General features: G+C 39.2%; 1 protein-coding gene across 5 annotated transcripts in view; it reads right to left on the bottom strand.

Moving 5' to 3' along the window:
• PIGL (phosphatidylinositol glycan anchor biosynthesis class L) overlaps window positions 1–24,344 on the bottom strand; it is an 84,714-nt gene that overhangs the window by 57,215 nt on the left and 3,155 nt on the right. For all 5 annotated transcript variants that reach the window (XM_044745508.2, XM_044745510.2, XM_044745512.2 and 2 more), the window contains exon 2: window positions 14,554–14,653. In XM_044745508.2, coding sequence (XP_044601443.2) covers window positions 14,554–14,653 — 100 coding nt within the window. The remainder of the gene's footprint in view (window positions 1–14,553; window positions 14,654–24,344) is intronic.

Here is a 24,344-nt window from a genome sequence, read left to right as displayed (position 1 = left end):
CACAGCTCTTCGAAAACACATTGCTTGATGAATTCCTGTCAAGTCAGGAATCAATCAGAACAACGATTTAAGGATTGGACAAACCATGGTAAAACAGACCGATTGGACTGTGGCTAACTAAACACAGGGTTAAGATTAAACAACTGTGGGAATCATGGTTTTTGAAAAGACTGTGTCATAAACCTTGACAAAGTAAAAGTAACAAAATAATGGGAATTTGGGGAGGACGGTTTCTGGGAAAACGTCTCATACACTCACTTCCTTCAGGCAGTTAGTAGAAGTAGCTAATTTGAAACATGGGTTAAAAACACAACCACTATCACGACCGTCACCACCAAAACCTCACTAACTGCAATCTCGATATATTTCACTACCTTTTCTTCTTAATTTTGGACAGATATTTTCAGGAATTAATCCACTGTAATTGAATTAGATGGAAACACTTATCTGAAGTTTCTGTCAAGTTAAAGTTCATTAGTTTCACTTCCATTTCTTTTCGAGTAAAATTCAATTTTATTTTATCAAAACCATAGCATCTATGAAATTATTTCCACTTTTCTAAAATTATACTTAACGTATTCATAATCTTTCTGTCTGCAGATATGTATAGAGAGAAGGCTAGGGGCCGGCCCCATGGCTGAGTGGTTGGGTTCGCACACTCTGCTTCGGTGGCCAAGGGTTTTGCTGGTTTGAATCCTGGGTGTGGACATGGACCGCTCATCAGGCCACACTGGGGCAGCATCCCGCAGGCCACAGCTGGAAGGACCCACAACTAAAATATACAACTATGTTGGGGGGTTTGGAGAGAAAAAAAAAGAAAGCTAGCACTGAGTATTGATAATGGTTATTTCCAAGTGAGAGCATCTGGATGATTTTTACAAATATGTATTATTAAATAAATTCTTAAAAATACATATGTAGGGGCTGGCTCTGTGGCCGAGTGGTTAAGTTCTTGCACTCCGCTGCAGCGGCCCAGGGTTCAGATCCTGGGCGCTGACATGGCACTGCTTATCAGGCCATGTTGAGGCAGCGTCCCACATCCCACAACTAAGATATACAACTATGTACAGGGAGGGTTTGGGGAGATAAAGCAGAAAAAACAGAAAAGATTGGCAACAGTTGTTAGCCCAGGTGCCAATCTTTAAAAAAAAAAGGGAAAAAATATACATATGTACACAAATCTGACCACTTGCACCTTTGTTCAATGTCTCTTCATTTTTAAAAAACAAATATAGTTGAAAACTTATGTCCACACCAAAACCTGCACGTATATATTTACAGCAGCTTAATTCATAATTGTCAAAATTCAGAAGCAATCAAGATGTCCTTCAGCAGGTGAATGGATAAATAAACTGTGGTATATGCAGACAATGGAATATTATTCAGTGCTAAAAAGAAATGAGTTATCAAGCCATGAAAAGGCATGGAGGAACCCTAAATGCATATTACTCAGTGAAAGAAGCCAATCTGAAAAGGCTACATATTGTATGATTCCAACTACATGACATTCTGGAAAAGGCGAAACTATGGATACAGTAAAAAGATCAGGGGTTTGGGGGTAGGAGGAGGAATGAACAGGTGGAGCACAGAAGAATTTTAGGGCAGTGAAAACACTGTACGATATTATAATGATGAATACATGTCATTACACATTTGTCCAAACCCACAGAATGTACAACATCAAGAGGAAACCCTATGTAAACTATGGATTTTGGGCGATTATGATGTGTCAATGTAGGTTTATCAGTTGTAACAAATGTCCCACTCTGGTGGAGGATGTAGATAATGGGGGAGGCTGTGCATGTGTAGGGGCACGAGTTATAGAGGAAATCTTTGTACCTTCCTCTCAATTTTGCTGTGAGCCTGAAACTGCTCTAAAAAAATAAAATCGTCAAAAAATAATTTAAAAATTTAATGTTGAGGGGCTGGCCCCGTGGCCAAGTGGTTAAGTTCGCGCGCTCTGCTGCAGGTGGCCCAGTGTTTCGTTGGTTTGAATCCTGGGTGCAGACATGGCACTGCTCATCAAACCACGCTGAGGCAGCGTCCTACATGCCACAACTAGAAGGACCCACAACGAAGAATACACAACTATGTACCTGGGGGTGCTTTGGGGAGAAAAAGGAAAAATTAAAAAATCTTAAAAAAAAAAAATAATGTTGAAAAACATTAAAAATAAATATTTTTAAAAAATCTAGGAAAACTTTTGTTTTACAACTAATGCATGCTCATTATCAAAACTATGGAAAATACTCAATATTATGTTATGAACATCTTCTTGGGTTATTAAACATGCATAAAAAACTTTGAATTGTGGTTTAATGTTCTGGACCATGTTTATTTAATTAAACGCTTACTGCTACATTTAGGTTGCTACCAATTTTTTGCTATTGTAAATAGTGCTGTAATTAATATCACAACACACAGTCACCTTTTTTTTTTTTTGAGGAAGATTAGCCCTGAGCTAACATCTGCTGCCAATCCTCCTCTTTTTGCTGAGGAAGACTGGCCCTGAGCTAACATCTGTGCCCATCTTCCTCTATTTTATGTGGGATGCCTGCCACAGCATGGCTTGACAAGCGGTGTGTAGGCCTGCACCTGGGATTTGAACCAGCGAACCCGAGGCCACAGAAGCACAACGTGAGAACTAAACTGCTGCACCACCGGGCCGGCCCCTACACAGTCACCTTGAATCCTATTTTTGTGGTATTTGCAATTTCTTTCCAAGGAGTAGCATTAGCTACAAATGCATGCTTTGTTAAGGCCACCCCTCCCCAGTCCCACATTACTTCTTTTGCACTGACTGCCCCAGTCATATTCCTTAAAGGCCCAGCTTCCCTTCAGTTCTCAGAATAATCTGCCTTTGCAGCAGTACTGAAGCAGCTTTCAGTTTGCACACAATAGCTCCATATCAGCTAGGTCCACTTTGGTCTCCTTGCCCGGTTTCTTTTCTAGGAAACATTCTTGTCCTTTGCGCCTTTTGGGAGGACGGGAGCCCTGACTTACTCCTGCCAGCTGGGACTGGAACTGTGCCCTTGAGCCTCAGCCCAGTCACTGCTTTGTGTATTGGAGAAAAGGACTGCGGGAAGCTGTATTTTCATCTCTTACAGTGAGCCGACGCTTGGTCAGATGCACTTTGGCAGCCAGCATACAGTCTTTCTCGGTTTTTGTAGAGGGAAGGCTCTACTGGGTCTCAAAAGGAGAGGGAGTTGAATTACCAACATGACCCCGACAGTCCCAGACTCTCTTTGTGGCTTCTCTTTCACTGTATGATTTGCATTTATTGGAAAACACAAAGACTTCCAAGAACGGCTAGTAAGCCAGGCTCATTTATGTTTCCTAGTATGTACTAGATTCTGTTTCTTGTTCAGCTAAAATTAGTCTGTAAAAGTCTTGGGCTTGTTAACATCAAACTGATGTTAAGACAAGTACTAGGAGAAATGAGATTTTTATTATGCTGAAACCTTAGGACAACAGAGCCAAATCTATAGAACGGTAAAATAAAGAGATGTAGAAAAATCCTTCCAAACCAAAGTACTCAGAGCTTTTCAGAAGGTTAAAAATAACGATGCAAGTCAGGAATCTGGACTGTTTCCTGTAACTAAAGAAAGTGAAAACAATTTCACTTAAGTCTCAGAAATTGGTTTGCTAATCACCATTTCTGGGTAAATGAAGAAAAAGTGAGGAAAGGGGGTTGGGATGCATAGGCATCATTCAGTTCTTCAAGACCACACATTTAAATGCTGGCCACCGGAAGAAAGCTTATGGTACAAGTGAAGTCATTCATTTATTCAGCAAACAAGTGTGAGCAACTACTATGTATCAAGGGTTATGATAGAGGTTGGTGACACAGGAATAAGAGATACAGAGGGGCTTACAGCCTAGAGTAAAAAATCAGTGTGTATGCTTGGATACAACAGGACAATGAGAGTTAACAAAAGTGCCTAAGAAAACTGGGCAAATCAGGGATGGTGCTGCGGAGTCTAAGGCGATCCTTGAGCTGAGGTTTGAAGGATGAATATAGGAGCTTGCTGGAGGCACAAGGTGAGGGGCATTGGGAAATGAGAAAGCATGACAGAGGGAGGGACTAGCACATGCAAAGGTGTGGACACATAAGAAAGCATGGTGCATTTGAGGCCCAGTTTAAACATGAGACCAAAGGTGCAGAGGAGGCACAGATTGGGGTACTGGGTAGCCAGCCCTACCTATCTTTGTTATGGTAATAGACGTGATGTGTGTATAAGAAGGTGCTGGATGATGAGGCTGAGAAGGGGGACAGACAGGCTGCAAACAGCTTTGAGACCTTGCAAGTTTTGCCAAACAATAGGTCATTGGGTCCCAAAGCACTTCAACGGGCATGGGTTAAAATTGGGGGGATGTTTCGTTTTACTCCATCATAATCAGGCCTCTCTTGAATTCCCATCATTTCCAGACAGAGTACTTCAGAGCAGTGTATCTGATCCTCTTCCTACTCATCCTCCAGAATGAGGTCCATAAGAAGAACACGCTGTTTATAAAAAAGGCTTAAAAGCATTATTATCTTTTCAAGGAACTTTATATTTTGAATTTATCAAATCAAATATTATCAAAATGTACACAGAATTACTTCTAATTTACTTCTAACTTATTTGCATGGATAGAAGCTGAGTAGAGAGGTAAGAATGTTTTATTAGATGTGTGGGGTAGTCTTTTAAAAAATACATATAATTTAAAAAGTAATATAGGCTTGCTAAAAAAAAAAATCCACCTGTACAAAATTCTGTGGAATTAAAAAGTGAAAGTGTCCCTCTTCCCTGTCCCAATTAAGTAGTAGCTACTATTAGAGTTTGGTATGTATCCTTTTAGAAATTACCTATGATACAGAAATGTGTGTGCTTTTCGTTTTGTTTTGAAGTATCAATGAAGTAATTCTGTGGACTCATCCTAATACATTAAGAAGCACAAAAGCAACAAATGAACTAAATTGTTAGGTGAACAATTTAGTTCATTTGTTGAAGGTTGCATTTTGCAATGGCAGACAATTCCCAAGTATTCGGAGAGGGTCTTTAATCTTCCCTCTAGGCCCGAACTTTAGCATGTGCACAGTGAAACAGCTTTCCACACGTGCAGCAGCAATGACTGTCATGCCAACATTTACTATTCAGTTCCTGAACCTTTAACTGTTTTTCTTTTTCTTCAGCTTCTAGCACAGTGCCTTGCCCACTCCAGGTATTGCATAGGTGTCTGTTAACAAAATGCATTTTAATATCATATGACCATTAAATTAGCAGAACCCATAGATATTAAGGAATTGGGTAAAGTTACCAAAAGTATCCATTGCAGCTGTCTAATGACTGAGATTTTGCCTGCCTTCCTTTTTTTTCTTTTGTGAGGAAGACTGGCCCTGAGCTAATATCTGTTGTCAATCTACTTTCTTTGTTTTTCTCCCCAAAGCCCCCCAGTACAGAGTTGTATATCCTAGTTGTAGGTGCCTTCTTTTCTTGAGAACTGAATTTTTTCCCTCTTCAAGGGATTAGATGAGGGGTTTACTGGGGTGAGCTCCTCTGGCTAAGTGTTTCCCCAGAATCGTGCAATGAACTTCAGAACAATAGGAAGAAAGAACTGCCCAAACACAATGTCAACTAAATGTGCTCTTATACACCACTTTGGTTTTTCAAATACAGTAACAAAGCGGTGACCTACTTTCCTGCAGAGAGTCAGGAATCAATTCCATCTTCCTTTCTGGTTGGAATCCTAGCACTGCTCTTTATTAAACGTGTGGCCTCAGAGCATTCTTTTAATCTCTCTGACCTTCAGTTTCTTCATGTGAAACAAACAAAGAAAGGATAATAAAACATATCTTGTACAGTTAGTCTAAGAATTAAAAGGGACGACCTTTGTGGAAGCACATGTCAGGAATGAAGTGTGCACAGAACACAGTGGTTGAAGCGTAAGCTCGGGACCAGGTCGCCCCAGTTCAAGCGCCAGCTCTACCACCTATTAGCTGGATGAGCTCAGGCGGATTACTCAACCTCTCAGATGCCTTGGTTTCTCATCTACAACTTGGGAAAAGTAACTGGATTATTTTGAGGATTAAATAAGATCATGAGGTTTTTGGCACTGACAATAGTGGTTTAATACATATTTACCATTATTATTATTATGAGTGTAGGTAAATGACTTTCTTTTCTCTTTCTCCCCTTCATTTTTCTCTTTGATTCATCTAAAAAACCTAAAGTAAGATTCCACAGCTCTGCCTTTTCTGGGTTATGAAATGACAGGCTGAAAGACTAAAGGTTGCGTGTTACTAGGGACTGAATTGTGTCCTCTCAAAATTCGTGTATTGAAGCCCTAACCCCCAATGTGACTGTATTTAGAGACAGAGTCTTTAGAAATTAATTAAAGTTAAGTGAGGTCATAAGGGTGAGGCCCTAGTCCCACGGCACTGGTGGTCTTACAAGAAGAGGAAGAGAGAAATTTATCTTTCTCTCTCCCCTCCATGTGAACATACAGCAAGATGGCTGTCTGCAAGCCAAGACGCAAAGCTTCTCCAGAAATTGACCCTGCTGGACCTTGATATGAGACTTCCAGACTCTAGAACTGTCAGAAAATCAATTTCTATTGTTTAAGCCACCCAATCTATGGTATTTTGCTATGGCACACCCAAGCAGACTAAGACACATGGTTTCCTTGAATTTTCAAACCAGCTTCTTATTTATTTTTAACAAGTTTACTACACTTCTACTGTAGCCTTTCCCAAGTAGGGGATGTTGCTGAAGCTACATGATCTTAGGACATATAAAAAATGTAATAAATTAAGACATGGGGCTGGCTGGGTGGCGCAGTGGTTAAGTGCACACGTTCCGCTTCTTGGTGGCCCGGGGTTCGCCAGTTCAGATCCCGGGTGTGGACATGGCACCACTTGGCACGCCATGCTGTGGTAGGCGTCCCACGTATAAAGTAGAGGAAGATGGGCACAGATGTTAGCTCAGGGCCAGTCTTCCTCAGCAAAAAGAGGAGGATTGGCAATAGCTCAGGGCTAATCTTCCTCAAAAAAAAAATTTTTTTCTTAATTAATTAATTGAGACAGCTGATGGGAGTAAAGATTTTGATAACCAAGTTGAGATCTTTGGTTTGATTACAGTTTTCACAACACAGATCTGGCACTGAAAAAACATCTTGCATTGTTGGGCCAAAGCAGACACTGCCCTTTGGCAGGAGTCTGTGTGCAAATGGGGTGCCTGAGCAGAAGCCTATTAACATTATTATTAATAGGACATCACAACATATACCCACAAAGTAAAAGGGAAGTAGGTCAACTTTGAAAACAAATGAGCAAATGATTTCTTTCACGAATTGACTCAAAACCACATATCTTCCACAGTTTACAGAGGAGAAGTTTAGGAACAGAGATTAAGTAACTTGTCTAGGTGACACAGTTAACAACGTGATAAAGCTGGGGTTTCAGTCCTGCCAGTCTAGTTCTAGATTTGTGCTCTTTAAAGCATTACAAAATCTACTGGCTTAGATAGAGAAGAAATTCCCCCAGCATGATCCCAACAGTTTTCCCTGAGCCAGGTAAAACTGAGCATAAATTGAAATTTTTTCCTTTCTCTTTGTAGCGCACCAAAACAAAGAGGAGCTCCCCAAAATCTAACACAATGAATGTCAATTTCCAACAACAATGTCTAACATGATAAAGAATATCTTTCATAACCAGCAGCCAATACAGTTAATGATGACACTAGACGTGTTCTCAAACAAATCATTAATACAGATAAAGTTGCCTGCTCTGGGGCTGGCCCCGTGGCCGAGTGGTTAAGTTTGCGTGCTCCGCTGCAGGCAGCCCAGTGTTTCATTGGTTCGAATCCTGGGCGTGGACATGGCACTGCTCATCAGACCACGCTGAGGCAGCGTCCCACATGCCACAACTAGAAGGACCCACAACGAAGAATATACAACTATGTACTGGGGGGCTTTGGGGAGAAAAAGGAAAAAATAAAATCTTTAAAAAAAAAAAAGTTGCCTGCTCTTACCACAATTATTTAACACAGTTTAAAGAATTTCACCCAACATAATAAGAAGAGGAATATAAATAAGAGGCATACAGTGAAAAATGGAAGATATATTAGAATTATTTGCAGATAATTTACCTATAAAACTTAAAATCAAGCAAAATACTGTTAGGCTTTTTAAAGAAGTTTCATAAGTGGATAATATAAAAGAAATACACATTAAAATCAATAAATCTTCTACACACCAGCAGTAGTCTTAGAAAATATATCATAAAAACTTACTCATAATAATAAAAAAATTAAAATGAATCAAAATAACCTTAGCAAGAACTTTTTTAGAACCTAGACGAAGAAAACTATAAGAAGTCCTGTCCTATGTCACAATATTTCATCATCTAGGAATCTACTTAAGGAAAGAGTCAAAACTTCAAAGATTTATTACATTTTCAACTATGTAAATATTAGAAATATTAAATATTCAGTAGTAAAAGAATGTTAAATAAGTTATAGTATATCCTTATGATCAAATCTTTATAACCATTAAAGACTTTTAAGGACTATTTAATGATATGGGAAAAATGTTAAAAATACTCTCTAGTGAAAAAAAGGACAAAAAATTTTTTTTACCATCTGATGCTAAATTTGCTTAATATTGGTGTTCTTCTATGGGCAGGCAATTCTCATTTGCTTAAGCATCTCACTGCCACTCCTCAGTTTACATGACACCAAACTTATAATTCTCCTCACTGTTTGTGGTTTTCCCTTCTTCCCATCCCTCACCCCCTAATCTCTTATCATCCCAGCTGATCTACAGGCAATTTCATTTGCTCCAATGGCTTTAATCCTCCTACATACTAAGGATGCCAAATCTGTTTTTTTCCCATTACCCAATTCTCCTCCTTTGCAAACAGTGCTAGTATTGGGGATCAGAATTTGCCACCCCAAAATGTGCCTCTTTGATTAAGACAAGAGACTTTGAAAGAATCTTTGAAAGAATCTTTGAACTCACCCCTAACTTCCTAAAAGAATTTAAGATAGAAGGCCTGTCCCCAGGACAGGCCATCACCATAGATAACTCTGAGCTCAGTAGAGTGGTAGCCTGGGAGGGTCCTTGCTAAGCCTATTCTCATCAAAGTTCTGTTTACCAAACATTTGCTTTTCCATGTCCATGTAAATTGCCTTCCTCCCCTTTGAAGTCCCAAACCACTACCCCCAACACCCTCCTTTGTCTTTAGCTGAAGATGGTATCTAAGGTGGTGGCTTTAGCCATCCTGGTGAGTTACTCAGCTTTCCTGGGTTTCTCCCATGTATACACGTTATAAAGCTTTGTTTGATTTTCTCCTGCTATTCTGTTGCATGTCAATTTAATTCTTCGACCAACCAGAAGGACCTAGAAGGTAGAGGAATTGTCTTCCTCTCCTACACTAGCTAATCTTTATCTACCTAGATATCTATGCTTATGTCTATTATCCCAAATTTTCTCTGTTCCCTGAAATTATGCCATTTCAACCTCTTAAATAAGATTCAAATTCATCCCATCATCTTCATCTTAGATGCTGTACTCTAAATTAAGACATTCTCCTTTTACCAGGACCAATGCAATAAACTAACTGGTCTATAGTCTTAATTTCTTCAATCCATTCTATCATCAGAATCATTGGAGTGTTCATTCTAAAGTGCAAAACTGATCATCTGTCTCCACTATTCACAGTGTATGTTTCTGTGTGATGTCATGAAGCTTCAAACACGAAGAGATGCATGTTCTGCCAAGGCTATTTTATTCACAGCTCACCTAAACTACCCCACTCCCCTTTCCATTGGAATTGGGGAGGGGAAAGCAGCTAACAAAGCAGATGTTGAAATGAAAAAGGAAACGCAGGGAGAGTGACTCAGCTCATGGACAATGCATGGAGATAATTTAAGCCTAACAACCCACTGGATTTTTCTCACCCAAGTGGTCTTAGGGCCATTAATAGCTTCTTCCCACCCCCAGGTTCTGCTGTGGATCTTCTAAAGGTGCTAGGCAGTTTTCCAGATGCTACCCATAGAACCTGTCTTTCTGGTCTGTTTTCCTTTCTTTACCTCTGCTTAACCTATCTTTTGTTCTTTGCTATAATTTGACACTTGAAATACATATCCTTGCTCTGCATCCTAAGAAGTCTGATATCTAGGCCCCAGCCTAGGCCAATTCTGGAGGCCTTCACTAACCTAACTGAACAAAAAATACAAGCCTATGTGGGGTATGAAGCATACAAGCTTTGCAAGACAGCCAGACAAAATAAGCATTCTTCCCGACCTATAGCCATTCCCAGCACTCTTCTGCTGAAAATACTAGATATTAGCTTTCCCAGTAACTAGTAGCTACTACAGTGGTTGGTAAGGTGGTAGAGGCTGTGGTGGAGGTGAGCCACGCAAGGCAGGAGACCTGAGAGAAGGTCTGCTGGGGACTTCTGGTTTTAATCCGTAAGATAAAGTGACGTGCAGAAGAAAAATACTCCCCTTATTGGCAGGACACAAGTGTATCTGCACACGACATCTGGAACTGTTGAGAAATCACCTTGTCATCTTGAGGCGAAGCATATTGACATGGCGAAGAAGCAGTTGCATAGAAAGATGGAAAGGACTTGAGTTTTTGATGATGTTATTGAGCCCCCCTGGAACCATCTTGATTCTGGATGACTTTATATGTGAGAGGACAAATCTCACTGTTCACGCCACCTAGGTGGATCTCAGCATATCCAGCACTCATTTGTAATTTTTTTTCTTTTTTGCAGAGAAAGATTCACCTTGAGCTAAAATCAGTGCCAATCTTCCTCTTTTTTTTTTTCTCTTTCCCCAAAGCCCCAGTGCATGGTTGTATATCCTAGTTGTAAGTCCTTCTAGTTCTTCTATGTGAGCCGCCACCACAGCATGACACCTGATAGACAGGTGGTGTGGTTCTGCAGCCAGGAAATGAACCTGGGCCACTGCAGCAGTGAGAGCACTGAACTTCAACCACTAGACCATCACGGCTGGCTCTCATTTGCAATTTATTAGACTCACCCATGTCTTGCTATACCAGTAACTCCCTTCCTTCATCTAAGAATGCACTTGTTCTAATCTTCTAAAGTAAAAAAGAAACAAAAACCAACTGAGACTAAGTTTGCTGGAATGATGTAGAAAATAAGAATAAATAAGTGGTGGGTGAGGCAGTGTGCACCTTCTTTGTGTAGAGACATGGCAACCTCTACCTTGGCAGCTCTTCCCTGGTCCTTAGCTGCGTACCTTGGATCTAGATAACAGAAACCACTTAGTAGACCAGTGAGCTGCATGTTTGTCACAGACTTCCCTTGTATGCCCCAGAATATAAGGTCCACTGTTTAAGTAAAGTTACCAGTTCATCTTAGAAATTGGTTAGTGTTTACCCAATTGTAGGAAAACTGTCCAAACGGGACTCAGCTCCTGGACAGTGTCTGAAAATTGAGATATAACTAGATATAGACTATAGTAAAGATATAATTTCTTTCTCTAGTACTCCTGTCCTGTAAAAATAGCAGATCAAGTTTTGGTTTTGGAATTACTACTTTGGCTTTTCTATATACATATCTAGGGCGATCAGTTCTTTTCTTCTTTGCCTATACTTGAAGGAACTGGTATCTTCATGAAGTTTTAAGTTGTATCATTTCATTCTTGCATATTACTCGATAATAGAAAAGGAAAACCTCAAGAAAGGAAGCAAGCACAACCTAAACTAAAATAAATCCCAAAAGCTATGTTGCTGGTAAGGAGTAGATTTTTAAGCCCCAAAGCTCATAACCCTCACAAACTTCAGTCGCTGTTAATATAGATCTCGGATTTTTAAAAAATTAAATACGCAGGTCAGTAACAATAGAAGAAAACATATTTTATATGCCAGAAAACAGTAGGAAAAAAGGCATGTGGTATGGTAATTGAAATTTTTTTATTACAAAAATTTTCAGACAAACAGAAAAGTTAAAAGAATAGAATTAACACTTTTGGACCTTTCACCGAGATTCAAATTATTAACATTTTGCCATTTTAGCTTGATCTATATAGGTATGTATTTTTTCTCAATCATTTTCAAGTAAATTTCCCACATCATGATCACATTTAGCCTTGGTTTTCAACATCTGCTTTTCTGAGTATGTTAAACAAAAATCTTTTTCAATCTGTTTTATGAAATCCTTAAAAAGATTATAGAAGAAAATAATTATGTTCATGTTGTTAGAAAGCAAGACTTTCAGTGTAAGAGAAAAAGAGATTGAATTGTAAAAAATCAAAGACATTAAACAAAATCCTTGAAATATTAACTCTGAATTGTAATCATTAGTATCTCGATATTTTTTCCTTAAAAAAAATACATATATACTAGCTCTGTCCACTATAAAGGTCAAGTAACAACGAGACAAAATAACACTGCAGCAATGAACACTCCTAGAACCCTGGTTATGGTCTCCACACATCACAGCCTAAGAGAAACCAAGGCTCCTTTGAGGAACAGCTGATTCTAGGATTGGGGCAGGACAGTATACAGGATGGTGCTGGAAAATCCATTTGTCCTTGACAACAAGGGAATCCTAAAAGACTAAAGAGGTCATATCAAAAGGACATATGAAGCAACACGAAGAGGCTCAATGGCCAAAGATGGGACAATTGGAGTATCAAAGAAAATAAGGACTGAAATGGAAACACGGAACACATTAAACACATAAGTTCTAATGAAATAAAAAATGTGCCCTCCTCCATCCAAGAAACAAACAAACAATTGATTACCACCAGAGGTATGTATGCATCAACTCCTTATTCTGAAAACGGCAATTAAAGTGAAAGAATTGGGGGCCGGCCCAGTGGCGCAGTGATTAAGTGTGCACATTCTGCTTTGGCAGCCCGGGGTTCGCCAGTTTGGATCCCAGGTACGGACATGGCATGGCTTAGCAAGCCATGCTGTAGTAGGCGTCCCACACATAAAGTGGAGGAAGATGGGCATGGATGTTAGCTCAGGGCCAGTCTTCCTCGGCAAAAAAAAAAAAAAAAAAAAAGGGAAAGAATTGAGCATTTATTCTTTTTGGATCAAATTTTATATCAGGTAACTGAACAGTCCCAGTTGATAGGGAAAGTTCTGGTTTACAGAATTACAGCTAACACATTTAGAATACACGAGACATTTAGAAATGCACCACTTTACAGCTTCTAGTTAATTAATGATTCAGGCAATCATGAAAACATTACATGAAATGTTGATGTGGGTCTTTAAAATGAAAAGAGCAGCCATTGCCATGTGAACTCACTGATCAATTGTAAAATTACTATAAGTGAGACAATCAGATAGTATGTGTCTCCTGGAATGATGTAATATGAAGTATATAGTACAGCTTATGCAGTATTCTTTTCCCCGAAGTTACACTTAATTTCCAGTTTGCAAGAAATATGGACAATAGAATGACAACTTAGATAATACCACGATGAAGCAGACAGACAAATCCAGAATGCAGGACATTCTATATGATCTCAGTTTTTTCAATAATCAATAACATGGTGGGGGTGCGGGGAAGGGACAATTCAATGCAGAATACAAACCAACTATAACGTGTGAACCTTGTGTAGATCCTGATTTGAACAAACCATCTGTAAAAAGATATTTTTGAGCTCCTTGAGAAATTTCGATATTGATATGGACTGGCTGTTGGAGGACATCAAGGAATTGCTGTTACTATTAATTTTGTTAGATGTGATGATAAAGGCATTGTGGCTATATGCAAAAAATGTCCCTCTTCTTTTTTTTTGGTGGGGGTTGAGATTAGCCCTGAGCTAACATCCACTGCCAATCCTCCTATTTTTTGCTGAGGAAGATTGGCCCTGAGCTAACATCCATGCCCATCTTCCTCTACTTTATATGTGGGACGCCTACCACAGCATGGCTTTCCAACTGGTGCCATGTCCGCACCTGGGATCCGAACTGGCAAACCCCGGGCTGCTGAAGCAGAACATGCGCACTTAACCGCTGCACCACTGCACAGTATGGCTTGATAAGTGGTGTGTAGGTCTGCACCTGGGATCCGAACCAGTGAACCCCAGGTGGCTGAAGCACAGTGTGTGAACTTAACTGCTGTGCCACCAGGCCGGCCCCTCAAAAATGTTTTTTTTAAAACACTGTTATTTAAAAACAAATGTGAGGGGCCGGCTCCGTGGCCGAGTGGTTAAGTTCACACGCTCCGCTGCGGTGGCCCAGGGTTCGGATCCTGGGCGCGGACGTGGCACTGCTGGTCAGGCCACGTTGAGACGGCGTCCCACATCCCACAACTAGAAGGACATGCAACTAAGATATAAAACTGTGTACAGTGGGGGTTTGGGGAGATAAAGCAGAAAAAAAAAAATATTGGCAACAGTTGTTAGCCCAGGTGCCAATCTTTAAAAAAACAAAAAAAACAAATGTGAAACTATTTTAAGTTGATTTCTCAAAATAAGATGTTCTTATCTACTCACATTAGTGTTTTGTGTCATTTAAGTGTACCGCTGCATGTTTACTGCCAATGAATCTCTACGTTGTTATAAGATAAATTACCTGTTGTCAATAATCCTTACACTGGAGGGTGGAATCCCCAAAACATCACAGCTCTGCAAAAGTTCTTTCTTACGAATCTCCCCTTGATTGTAGTAATTTCCTGAGGATAACAAATATATAGCGGTAGATTTCTTTAACAATAGAGATCTATCTATTCACTCATTCTTATCTCATCTTGTTTCCTAAAGGGTTTGAGCTACCTGAAAAATTCGTGGTTATGATAAAAAGTTGATGAAAATGTAACACTGAGGTTACTATCAGATAAGAAGATTGCTAGCAGCACAGTTACCAGAATCACCACTTAATTCTTCCCTATCTCTGTATCTGTCAGTCAGTCTGCATTTCAGTCACATGCTGCAGACAGCATGGTATGTCGCCCAGAGCACTGGGTTTGGAGTTAAGCAGATTTAAGGATTGACCCTTGTATAACAGCTCAGAACAAGTTGGGTATCTGGGCACACTATTAGCTTGGGCCCTTTTATATTGATAGTCCTCAAATATTTGTTAAACATTTACTTAAAGAGGCTGCTACTCCTGACTATTACAGGAAAATGTGCAGGCATCATATAGGAAAATATTCTCCTTTGGAGTTTAGCAATCGGCTATCTCAGCATGACCTGGGGGATCTCGATTGTATCAGCATTCCGAATAGCTTAGGTATTCTTTATTTTTCCAATACACATACTATACCTCCTTAGAATAGTTCTGGTAAGTATACCTCTGTATCCTTATAAATAATATAGAGTGAAGTCTTGGTACCATTTAAATTGCACTCATCATAAGCAAGTGTCTAGCTAATGCACCCCTTAATTCAACTTTCCAGTAGATAATTGCATGTGTGATTTGTGCCAGGTACTTAACTATCCTGAACTCCAGTCTCCCCAACGGTAAAGTGGGGATAGCCGTCATCTCATAAGGCTTTCCTGAGGGTTCCATGAGCTAATAGATATCAAAGCACCCAGTTGGGCACTCAGCATTTCTCTTTCCTTGACTTCTTTATCTTGACATTCTCCCTCCTCTTCTTCCTTTTCTCCTGAATTACAATTCATCTTCATTGTCCAGATAAAATGGCATTTCCTCTGGGAAGCCTTCTCCTATTTTCCCTGGCAAGTATTCACTTCCAGCATTCTGCTCAATAAGTATGAACTTTTCTTCATGATCAGATTATTAATTTCTAAATGTCATTGACCTTGAAAGTCATGGTCTTATTCAACTTTGTGTCATCCTGGTGCCCAGCACACTGCATGCACTCATGAAGGGTGGAAAAAGAGGCTCGCTTCCTGTTCCAGATAACTAACTCAGAGAAAAACTCTCACATGAAACCTTTCAACTTTGGCAGGGGTACTAGTTCGGAACTGTTTGAACCCAGACAGGAGACAGTCATTACACTGTATTCAACAAAGGGACTAACTGTAAAAAGACTCCAGATAACAGATTTAATTTTGCATTGTCCTCATCACAACTTTTTGAGTTATCTTCTTTTTTCAAAGTCAGATAGAAACTGTAGTCGATTTTGTGATGGACATCATAATTTAGGTTCCTCTCAAATCCATACATGTACTATCTCCCACTTTGTTCCAAAGATACTTGATCTTTGGTGATAAAGACTCTACTGTACATTAGTGATGCAATTCTTAAGTTCACAGGGTATCAACTTCATGACTATGGTTGTGAGAAACTGCTTAGAATTGAGGCTAATGTGTTTATGGAGCCAGCTTTATTGCTTTGTGTAATTAAGGAATTTGAAATAAGTTAGGGAGTCAAAGGCAGAGATAATTTTAAATATTTTTACTAAGTTTGGTGAATATGTAGCCACCTCAACAGAATAAATGACTGAGATTCTTCAGCAGCTCTTAACTGACACACTCTAGAATGGTGTCCAAGTAGGGTGGGCACACCCTGGGATATACAAGATAATCTGCGGCTGGCCTGGTGGCATGGTGGTTAAGTTCATGTACTCTGCTTTGGCGGCCTGGGGTTTGCAGGTTTGGATCTTGGGCATGGACCTACACACCACTTGTCAAGCCATGCTGTGGTGGGGTGTCACATACAAAATAGAGGAAGACTGGCACAGATTGGCTCAGGGACAATCTTCCTCAAGCAAAAAGAGGAAGATTGGCAACAGATGTTGGCTCAGGGCCAATCTTCCTCACTCCCCCACCCCCCAAAAAAAACAAACAGAAAAGAAAGAAAAACACAAGATAATCTATTGGGGTGGAAGAAAAGTCTTAGAATTTTCCCTCTTAATTTTTTTATCTAGTCCTTTATAAAAGTCAATTTTTATGAATGTTTTATAATGGTTAGTTGATAATAGTTCAGTGGTCCATGTACTTAATATAATTACAAATAAAGATACATATAACAGGAGTATATGCTCAAAATTTTTTACCAACAGGAAAATGTGACCAAAAAAAGTTTAGAGATCTTTATTCTAGAAAACAGAAAATGAGATTACTGTAGATTTATTTTTATAGAACTACAGTATGTGTGTGTATAAAAGCTCATGCATAATTGTATGCTTAATGAAGTCTTCCATCTTCTGATAACTTACACTTCTCAGTAATAACTAGCAATCACAATGACATTTAATAGAAATTAAAGCCACTTTGTAAAGGCCCAAATTTGTACACCACAATGTTTAAAGGTAGAAATTTTACTTTACTTAAAAAATTTTTTAATTTATTTATTCTAAATAGATAAAAGATTTACATGGTTAAAAATCTTGGGCCGGCCTGGTGGCGCAGTGGTTAAGTGTGCACATTCTGCTTCAGCGGCCCAGGGTTTGCCGGTTCAGATCCTGGGTGCGGACATGGCATGGCTTGGCAGGCCATGCTGTGGCAGGAGTCCCACATATAAAGTAGAGGAAGATGGGCACAGATGTTAGCTCAGGGCCAGTCTTCCTCAGCAAAAAGAGGAGGATTGGCAGCAGATGTTAGCTCAGGGCTAATCTTCCTCAAAAAACCCCACAAAAATCAAAAGGAACAAAGACATTTATAGCAAAAAAAAAAAAAAAAAAAAAAAAGCCTCTCTCCCACTCCGTTACCCAGTTCCCCATCTTGAAAGTTTTAATTTGTCAGAATGAGAAGTGGATTGGGAATCAAGGCATCATGGTGCTAATACCTAGCCTTTTATTAACTTCATGCAGCTGAAGAAATTCCTTAAGTTCCTGGGTTTCAGGACTGACAGCAAGGTTTTTCCTTGAACATGACCAAGCTAATTCTAAAATGTACTTGGAAGAATAAAAGGTTAACATTTTCCCCAACTATAAAACGGGGGAGTTTAGGTTCTGTACCAGTTAGGGTATATCCAGGAAAACAGAAACCATATCAAATATTTACATCAATAAGAATTTATGCAAAGAATCTGATACATAACTGATGGAGGATTTGAGGGCCAAACTGGGAACAGTGAAGAGATCCAGAGATTGGCAACAGCAAGAAGTAACTACCAATTCCAAGTTGGAGAGAGAAAAGAAGCAAGCAGCGCTACTGGAGAAGATAAAAGGAAGCTGAATCAAGAAAGCTGGACACTCTTTCATTAGAATGTGTCCACAGAACCCAGTTGGAGAAATCATGACTTAAAATGAAGCCAGAATTAAAAAAATGGGTAAAAGGACTTGAATAGACATTTCTCCAAAGACAGACAGATGGCCAATAAGCACATGAAAAGATGCTAAATATCATTAGTCATTAGGGAAATGCAAGACAAAACCACAATATGTCATTTCACACCTCCTAGGATGGCTATAGTAAAAAACAAAAAACAAACAAATGGAAAATTACAAGTGTAGGGCAAGGATGTGGAGAAACTGGAACCCTTGTACCTTACTGCTAGGAACGTAAAATGGTGCAGCTGCTGTGGAAAACAGTTTGGTGATTCCTCAAAAATTAAACATAGAGTTACCATATAACTCAGCAATTCTCTCCTAGGTGTATACTCAAAAGAACCGAAAACAGGGATTCAAATGGATACTTGTATACCCATGTTCATAGCAGCATAATTCACAGTAGCCAAAAAACGGAAACAATCCAAGCATCCAAAAATAGATGGGTGGATGAACAAAATGTGGTATATACAATGCGGGTATTATTCAGCTTTAAAAAGGAATGAAGTTCTGGTACATGCTACAACATAGATGAACTTTGAAAACATTATATTAATTAAAATATGAAACATAAATGGACAATTATTGTATGACTTCATTTATATGAAGTACCTAGAATAGTCAAATTTATAGACAGAAAGTATAGCAGTGGATCCCAGGGGCTGGGAGGACGAATGAATAGGGAGTTATTGCCTAATAGGTGGGATTTCTGCACGGGATGATGAAAAAGTTCTGGAAATAGATAATGGTGATGGTTACATAACATTGTGAATGTACTTAAGGTCACTTACTGAATTGAATACTTAAAAACAGTTAAAATGTAAATTTCATCTTATGCCTATTTTATCACAATAAAAAATATAAAAAAGAAATTAGATTTGCATTGAATAAGTATCTTTCACTTATGAGTTATTACTGTAAAACAGAAATTATATCTTTAAAATTGGTAAAACAATTTTTTAAAAGATCATTAAAATAAACAATTCTTAAAAAATACTGAGCATGTACCTATGCAGCCAAGATCCAGGAAGACTGCCATGGAGCCGGCCCCATGGCAGAGTGGTCAGGTTTGCATGCTCTGCTTCAGCAGCCTGGGGTTTGCTGGTTCAGATCTTGGGTGTGGACCTAGCACCGCTCATCAAGTCATGCTTTGGTGGCATCCCACATAGAACTAGAATGACCTGCAACTAGGATATACAACTATGTACTGGGGCTTTGGGAAGAAAAAAATATAGAGGAAGATTGGCAACAGATGTTCACTCAGGGCCAATCTTCCTCACCAGAAAAAAAAAAGAAAAGAAAAGAAAAAGAAACACTGCCATATGCTATTATCAACCAATATATCCATACTTGTAAGACCTGTATTTTTTTCATTATTCCCAAAAGGAGCACATTAATAGTGACCTTTACTAATGGAAACACTACTTTCCATTAGTTTCTCTGATCTGTGACTTACAGGTGGTCATTAAGAAGGCCAAACATATGGGTAACTGTCTTTTGCTGAAATGACAGGCATATTTGTATCAGATGGAATGAGAAGTATGCACTGCATGAGAACAGTGTCCAAGTCATTGCAATGAGCAGTTATAACAAGTATCTCCAATACGAAGCTCTTTAAAATACATTATATTTTGTTGATTATTCCCATTCTATACTTCATCAGGTTAGTCCTCACGTTTTCTTTCTTTTTCACACTTGCATCTTTCCTTTTCACTAGTCACAGTCTTTGTCACTGGGGAATTTCTCTTTGGTTTCTGACATGATCTCTTCCCTAAGATTTATTAGCATTTCTTGCATGGTTTCTCATAGTTTAAGAAAGTCCTTTATTTATTTTTTTTTTTAAAGATTTTATTTTTTCCTTTTTCTCCCCAAAGCCCCCCAGTACATAGTTGTATATTCTTCGTTGTGGGTTCTTCTAGTTGTGGCATGTGGGACGCTGCCTCAGCGTGGTCTGACGAGCAGTGCCATGTCCGCGCCCAGGATTCGAACCGACGAAACACTGGGCCGCCTGCAGCGGAGCGCGCGAACTTAACCACTCGGCCACGGGGCCAGCCCCTGGAAAGTCCTTTATTTTTACTCTTAAAACTCTAACTCATTAAATAAACAAAAGCTCTGAAAAGCATGTAACATTCTTCAATTAAGTCAATACTCAGCAAGACAAAAAACTTTCTTTTTTAGGGGCAGAAAGATTGGCCCTGAGCTAAGATCTGTTGCCAATCTTCCTCTTTCTGCTCGAGGAAGACTGTCACTGAACTATCATCTGCGCCAATTTTCCTTTATTTTGTGTGTGGGACACTACCACAGCATGGCTTGAAGAGTAGTATGTGTAGGTCCACGCTGGGATCCGAACCCGTGAACCCCAAGCCATTGAAGCAGAGCATGTGATCTTACCCACTACACTACCTGGGCAGCCCCAAGACAAATATTTTTACAAACACTTATACATCATGTTAGGTTCAAAATAGGGGTGTGTATAAAGTTACCTGGCATATAAATTCTAAGCTTAATTATAAAAAAAGTAAGTAAATACATACTTAGAAATACACAAAACTCTTACAAATAGTTAACTTGCCAGTGAACACATCAGCATCAATATTTATAAATAGGCATTGTTTTCAGTTAGTCCATGGATGCCTATGTACTCTTTGGTTGGCACGATCATATGGAAATCCTATCAACCTGAACCTTAGAGAAAAGTACCTAAGTATTTATATATATATTTACAAAATAGCACCAGAGATATGTAACCTTTGAGTCATGTTCTAAAGCTTCTATAACTCCCTTAAAGAAACATAATTCACATTTTTAAATGTTACTAACTTAGTCCATTCTTACTAGGATGCAGTCAATACAGTCAATACGTAAGATATTTTTTTAGGCGCTGGCCCAGCGACGCAGCAGTTAAGTTCGCACGTTCTACTTCGGCAGCCCAGGGTTTGCCAGTTCAGATCCTGGTTTCGGGCATGGCACCAGTACTCGGCAAGCCATGCTATGGTAGGCGTCCCACATATAAAGTAGAGGAAGATGGGCACGGATGTTAGCTCAGGGCCAGTCTTCCTCAGCAAAAAGAGGAGGATTGGCAGCAGATGTTAGCTCAGGGCTAATCTTCCTCAAAAAGAAAAAAAAAGGTATTTTTTTAGAAATCTCAAATGTATTAACCAGAAAGAATAGTGTGAGACAGATGAGACTAATAATTTTGAGCTGGATTTAAAGGTGTGTGTCAATAAGGAAAACTTTGAAGAATTATTCATGATTAAAGAGCAATATTAAAAATAACCTGATTAAGTTCTGTTTTAGGAAATACGGTGAATCAGATGTCTGGAGAAACCCTCTTAGCATAGAATACCTGAACATGTGAAACGTACGGCTGAACTAGCAGGAAAGCAAGGGCTCTCTTTGGAGGTCTGAAACAATATGTAAGCACGAATCCAGACAGGTAGGGTGGAGCTGAAGCCAGGGTGCCTTGAGAGTGTCTGCCTATGCCTGCCAGCCTAAAGTCAGGGCAGGAGGAGATAAAGCTTGGGCACAAATAAGGAGACCTCCACACAAACAGAGGACCTTCAAAAGGCAATAACTACAGTAGGTAGGTACAGTAGGTAGAAAAAAAGCACCCTAAACAGAGAAGTTGGGCTACATCTCTGCCTCAGACTTGGTTCTAGTGAAAGGAAAATAAAAATGTCACTTCCTAAGAATTGTTAACTACACATTCACCTTCGCTTGGTGTGGCACGTCGTATTTTCCAAAAACAGCTTCAGCAATATTTCTAGTTCCACATGTAGTTCTAGAACCTTGCTCCTTCCTAGAAAGAGATGGAGTCCATTTCTCTCCTTGAACCTGCATGTAGCTTGTGCCTGCCTTGACAAACAGAATGCAGTGAAAGCGATACTGTGTGATTTCCAAGGCTAGTCCACAGAAGGCACGTGGCTAACCCTAGCACAGGCTTTCTCTCAGGATACTTGCCCAGGAACCCAGCACTAGGCTGTGAGGCAGCCCAAGCTACATGGATTTAACATTTGCGGCTGTTCTGGTTGACATTTCTAGCTAAGTCCAGTGATTCCAGTCCCCAGGCTTAGGGTTCTCCAGCTGAGGTATAGACAACCTGTGTCGTGGGGCATAGACAACTGTGCTGTCTGAAACCATAAGAGGATAAAGTATTATTATTGTTTTAAGACACTATGTTTTGAGAGAATTTGTTACACAGCACTAGACAACTAATGCACTTGGGCTTGGACCCTTAATTTGCACTACCCCTGTGGCTTGAAAAATCTCAAATCTCAAATTTTAGTTTAGAGCTATCTGTGATGGGTAGTGCCCTTTGCTGCTTGGCTGAAGCAAGAGTAAATCATTAAAATACTGCAAATATGGTTCCAAGAAACATGTGCTTACAAAAAACCCCACAAAATACACATGGAAACAAGTCACATAAAATGAGTTACTCAAAGAGCAGAATCAGACACACAGACTACAGAAACTGTAATTATCAGAGCAGATCTAAGAGTTTAATATATTTAAACAAATAAAAAAGAATATCAACTATGAGAAAGTAACAAGAGACTATAATATTTGCAAAAAGAACCTCTTAATATGAGAAACAGATCAAAGGATATTACTAACCATCTCAACACACATAAGACTTTTGTTATAAAGATATTAAGACATTAAAGAAGGCCAATATAAATGAGGAGACACCATAAAATCATAGATGGAAAAACTATATATTGTAAATATGTCAATTTTACCTGTATTGATTAATAAAGTCAGTGAAATTCCAATAAAAATGCCAGCAAGCTTTTTCCTTAACTATTTCTGAATGTATTTGCTCTTCCAAAGCTCAAAAACAGCAAACACACCCTGAAGAACAACAAATCAGAGGGCTGGCCACACCAGATACTAGTGCTATAAAACCCGTAGTAATTAAGACAGCATGATAGCTGGCACAGGCTCGTCAAACTGACTGAAAGAAGAGTGTATAGGTGAGAAATACACGGAAGTCTGATATGTGAGAGGTGGCAGCGCAGTCTGGAGGGGAAAGGAGGGGCTGAATTGGTTTTCCTGACTCCAATCTTTCCCTCCAAATGATTCTCCTTATTGCCACTAGAATGAGCTTTCTAAAACACAGAACTGGTTGTGTTAATTCTCCACCAAATGTACTCAATAATACCCTCCTATCTACGATAGCTTTCTCTCATATGATACTAACAGGTATTTCAGTGGTTACATAAATTGGAGAAGTGCTGGACTAAACAAAGTTAAATAGGATTTTTTACTGCAAGACTTCCCAAAGATATTGATATTCTAATAAAGACTGTGAACCTCTAAATGGGAGATAGCATATCTGGCTAATATCCCCAAACTTGTCAGGCCAAGGCATTTTTTTTAAATATCAGCTTGATGAACTAGTGCTTCTTGGAACATACCCTGGGGATCAAAATAGGTATTTCCTTAACTGACTTAGCATACAAGGCAATCTGGGAGGCAGATTGGGTGTAATTGTTGAGAAAGGGCAGAGCCACAGGGACCTGGCTTCTCTACATTCTAGCTGGTCACTTTGGTCAAGTTACTTAACTTCTTTGTGATTCAGTTTCCATATTTGTAAAATGGCAATAGCAAATTATATATTTAATAGTGCCTATCATGGGATTGCTGAAAGGATTAAATGAGCCACCAATAACAAAATATATATATTTTTTCATGCTTCTCCCTGCCCCTTAAAACTGGAGATGTAGTTAGAATGAATTATTCATAAAGTCCAAGACTTACTGACACTTTAACTAATGTCTAGAATGACTTGCCCCACTTCCTATATTCCTACTCCTATTTTTTTTATCCATATGTCATTTTACTCACTTGCAAATATATCTGTAGGATGAATTACTAGACATGAAACTGTTAGGTCAAAGGATATGTGCACTTTTTTACCAACTGCTATTTTTAAAGCCCAGCTCAAAAGAAAATCTCTTCGGAGAAGTTTCCTTAATCCGAACCCCCAAAAAGAGAATTCACGCTTTTCTCCATTTTGTGTACATAGTACTTCCTCCACTACACAATTACAGCTTTCATTACATTATATTACCAATTATTAGCTTCCCGTTTTTCATGTTAGAATGTGAAGTCAGGAGTGTGGGGAATATTTAATGCATACATTTTTGATTGAGTTGGGGATTTTAAAAGTAACTTTAAGAATTAC

Source organism: Equus asinus, chromosome 13 (assembly GCF_041296235.1).
Source record: "Equus asinus isolate D_3611 breed Donkey chromosome 13, EquAss-T2T_v2, whole genome shotgun sequence".
Taxonomy (NCBI): domain Eukaryota; kingdom Metazoa; phylum Chordata; class Mammalia; order Perissodactyla; family Equidae; genus Equus; species Equus asinus.
This window is presented reverse-complemented; position numbering and strand designations above follow the sequence as displayed.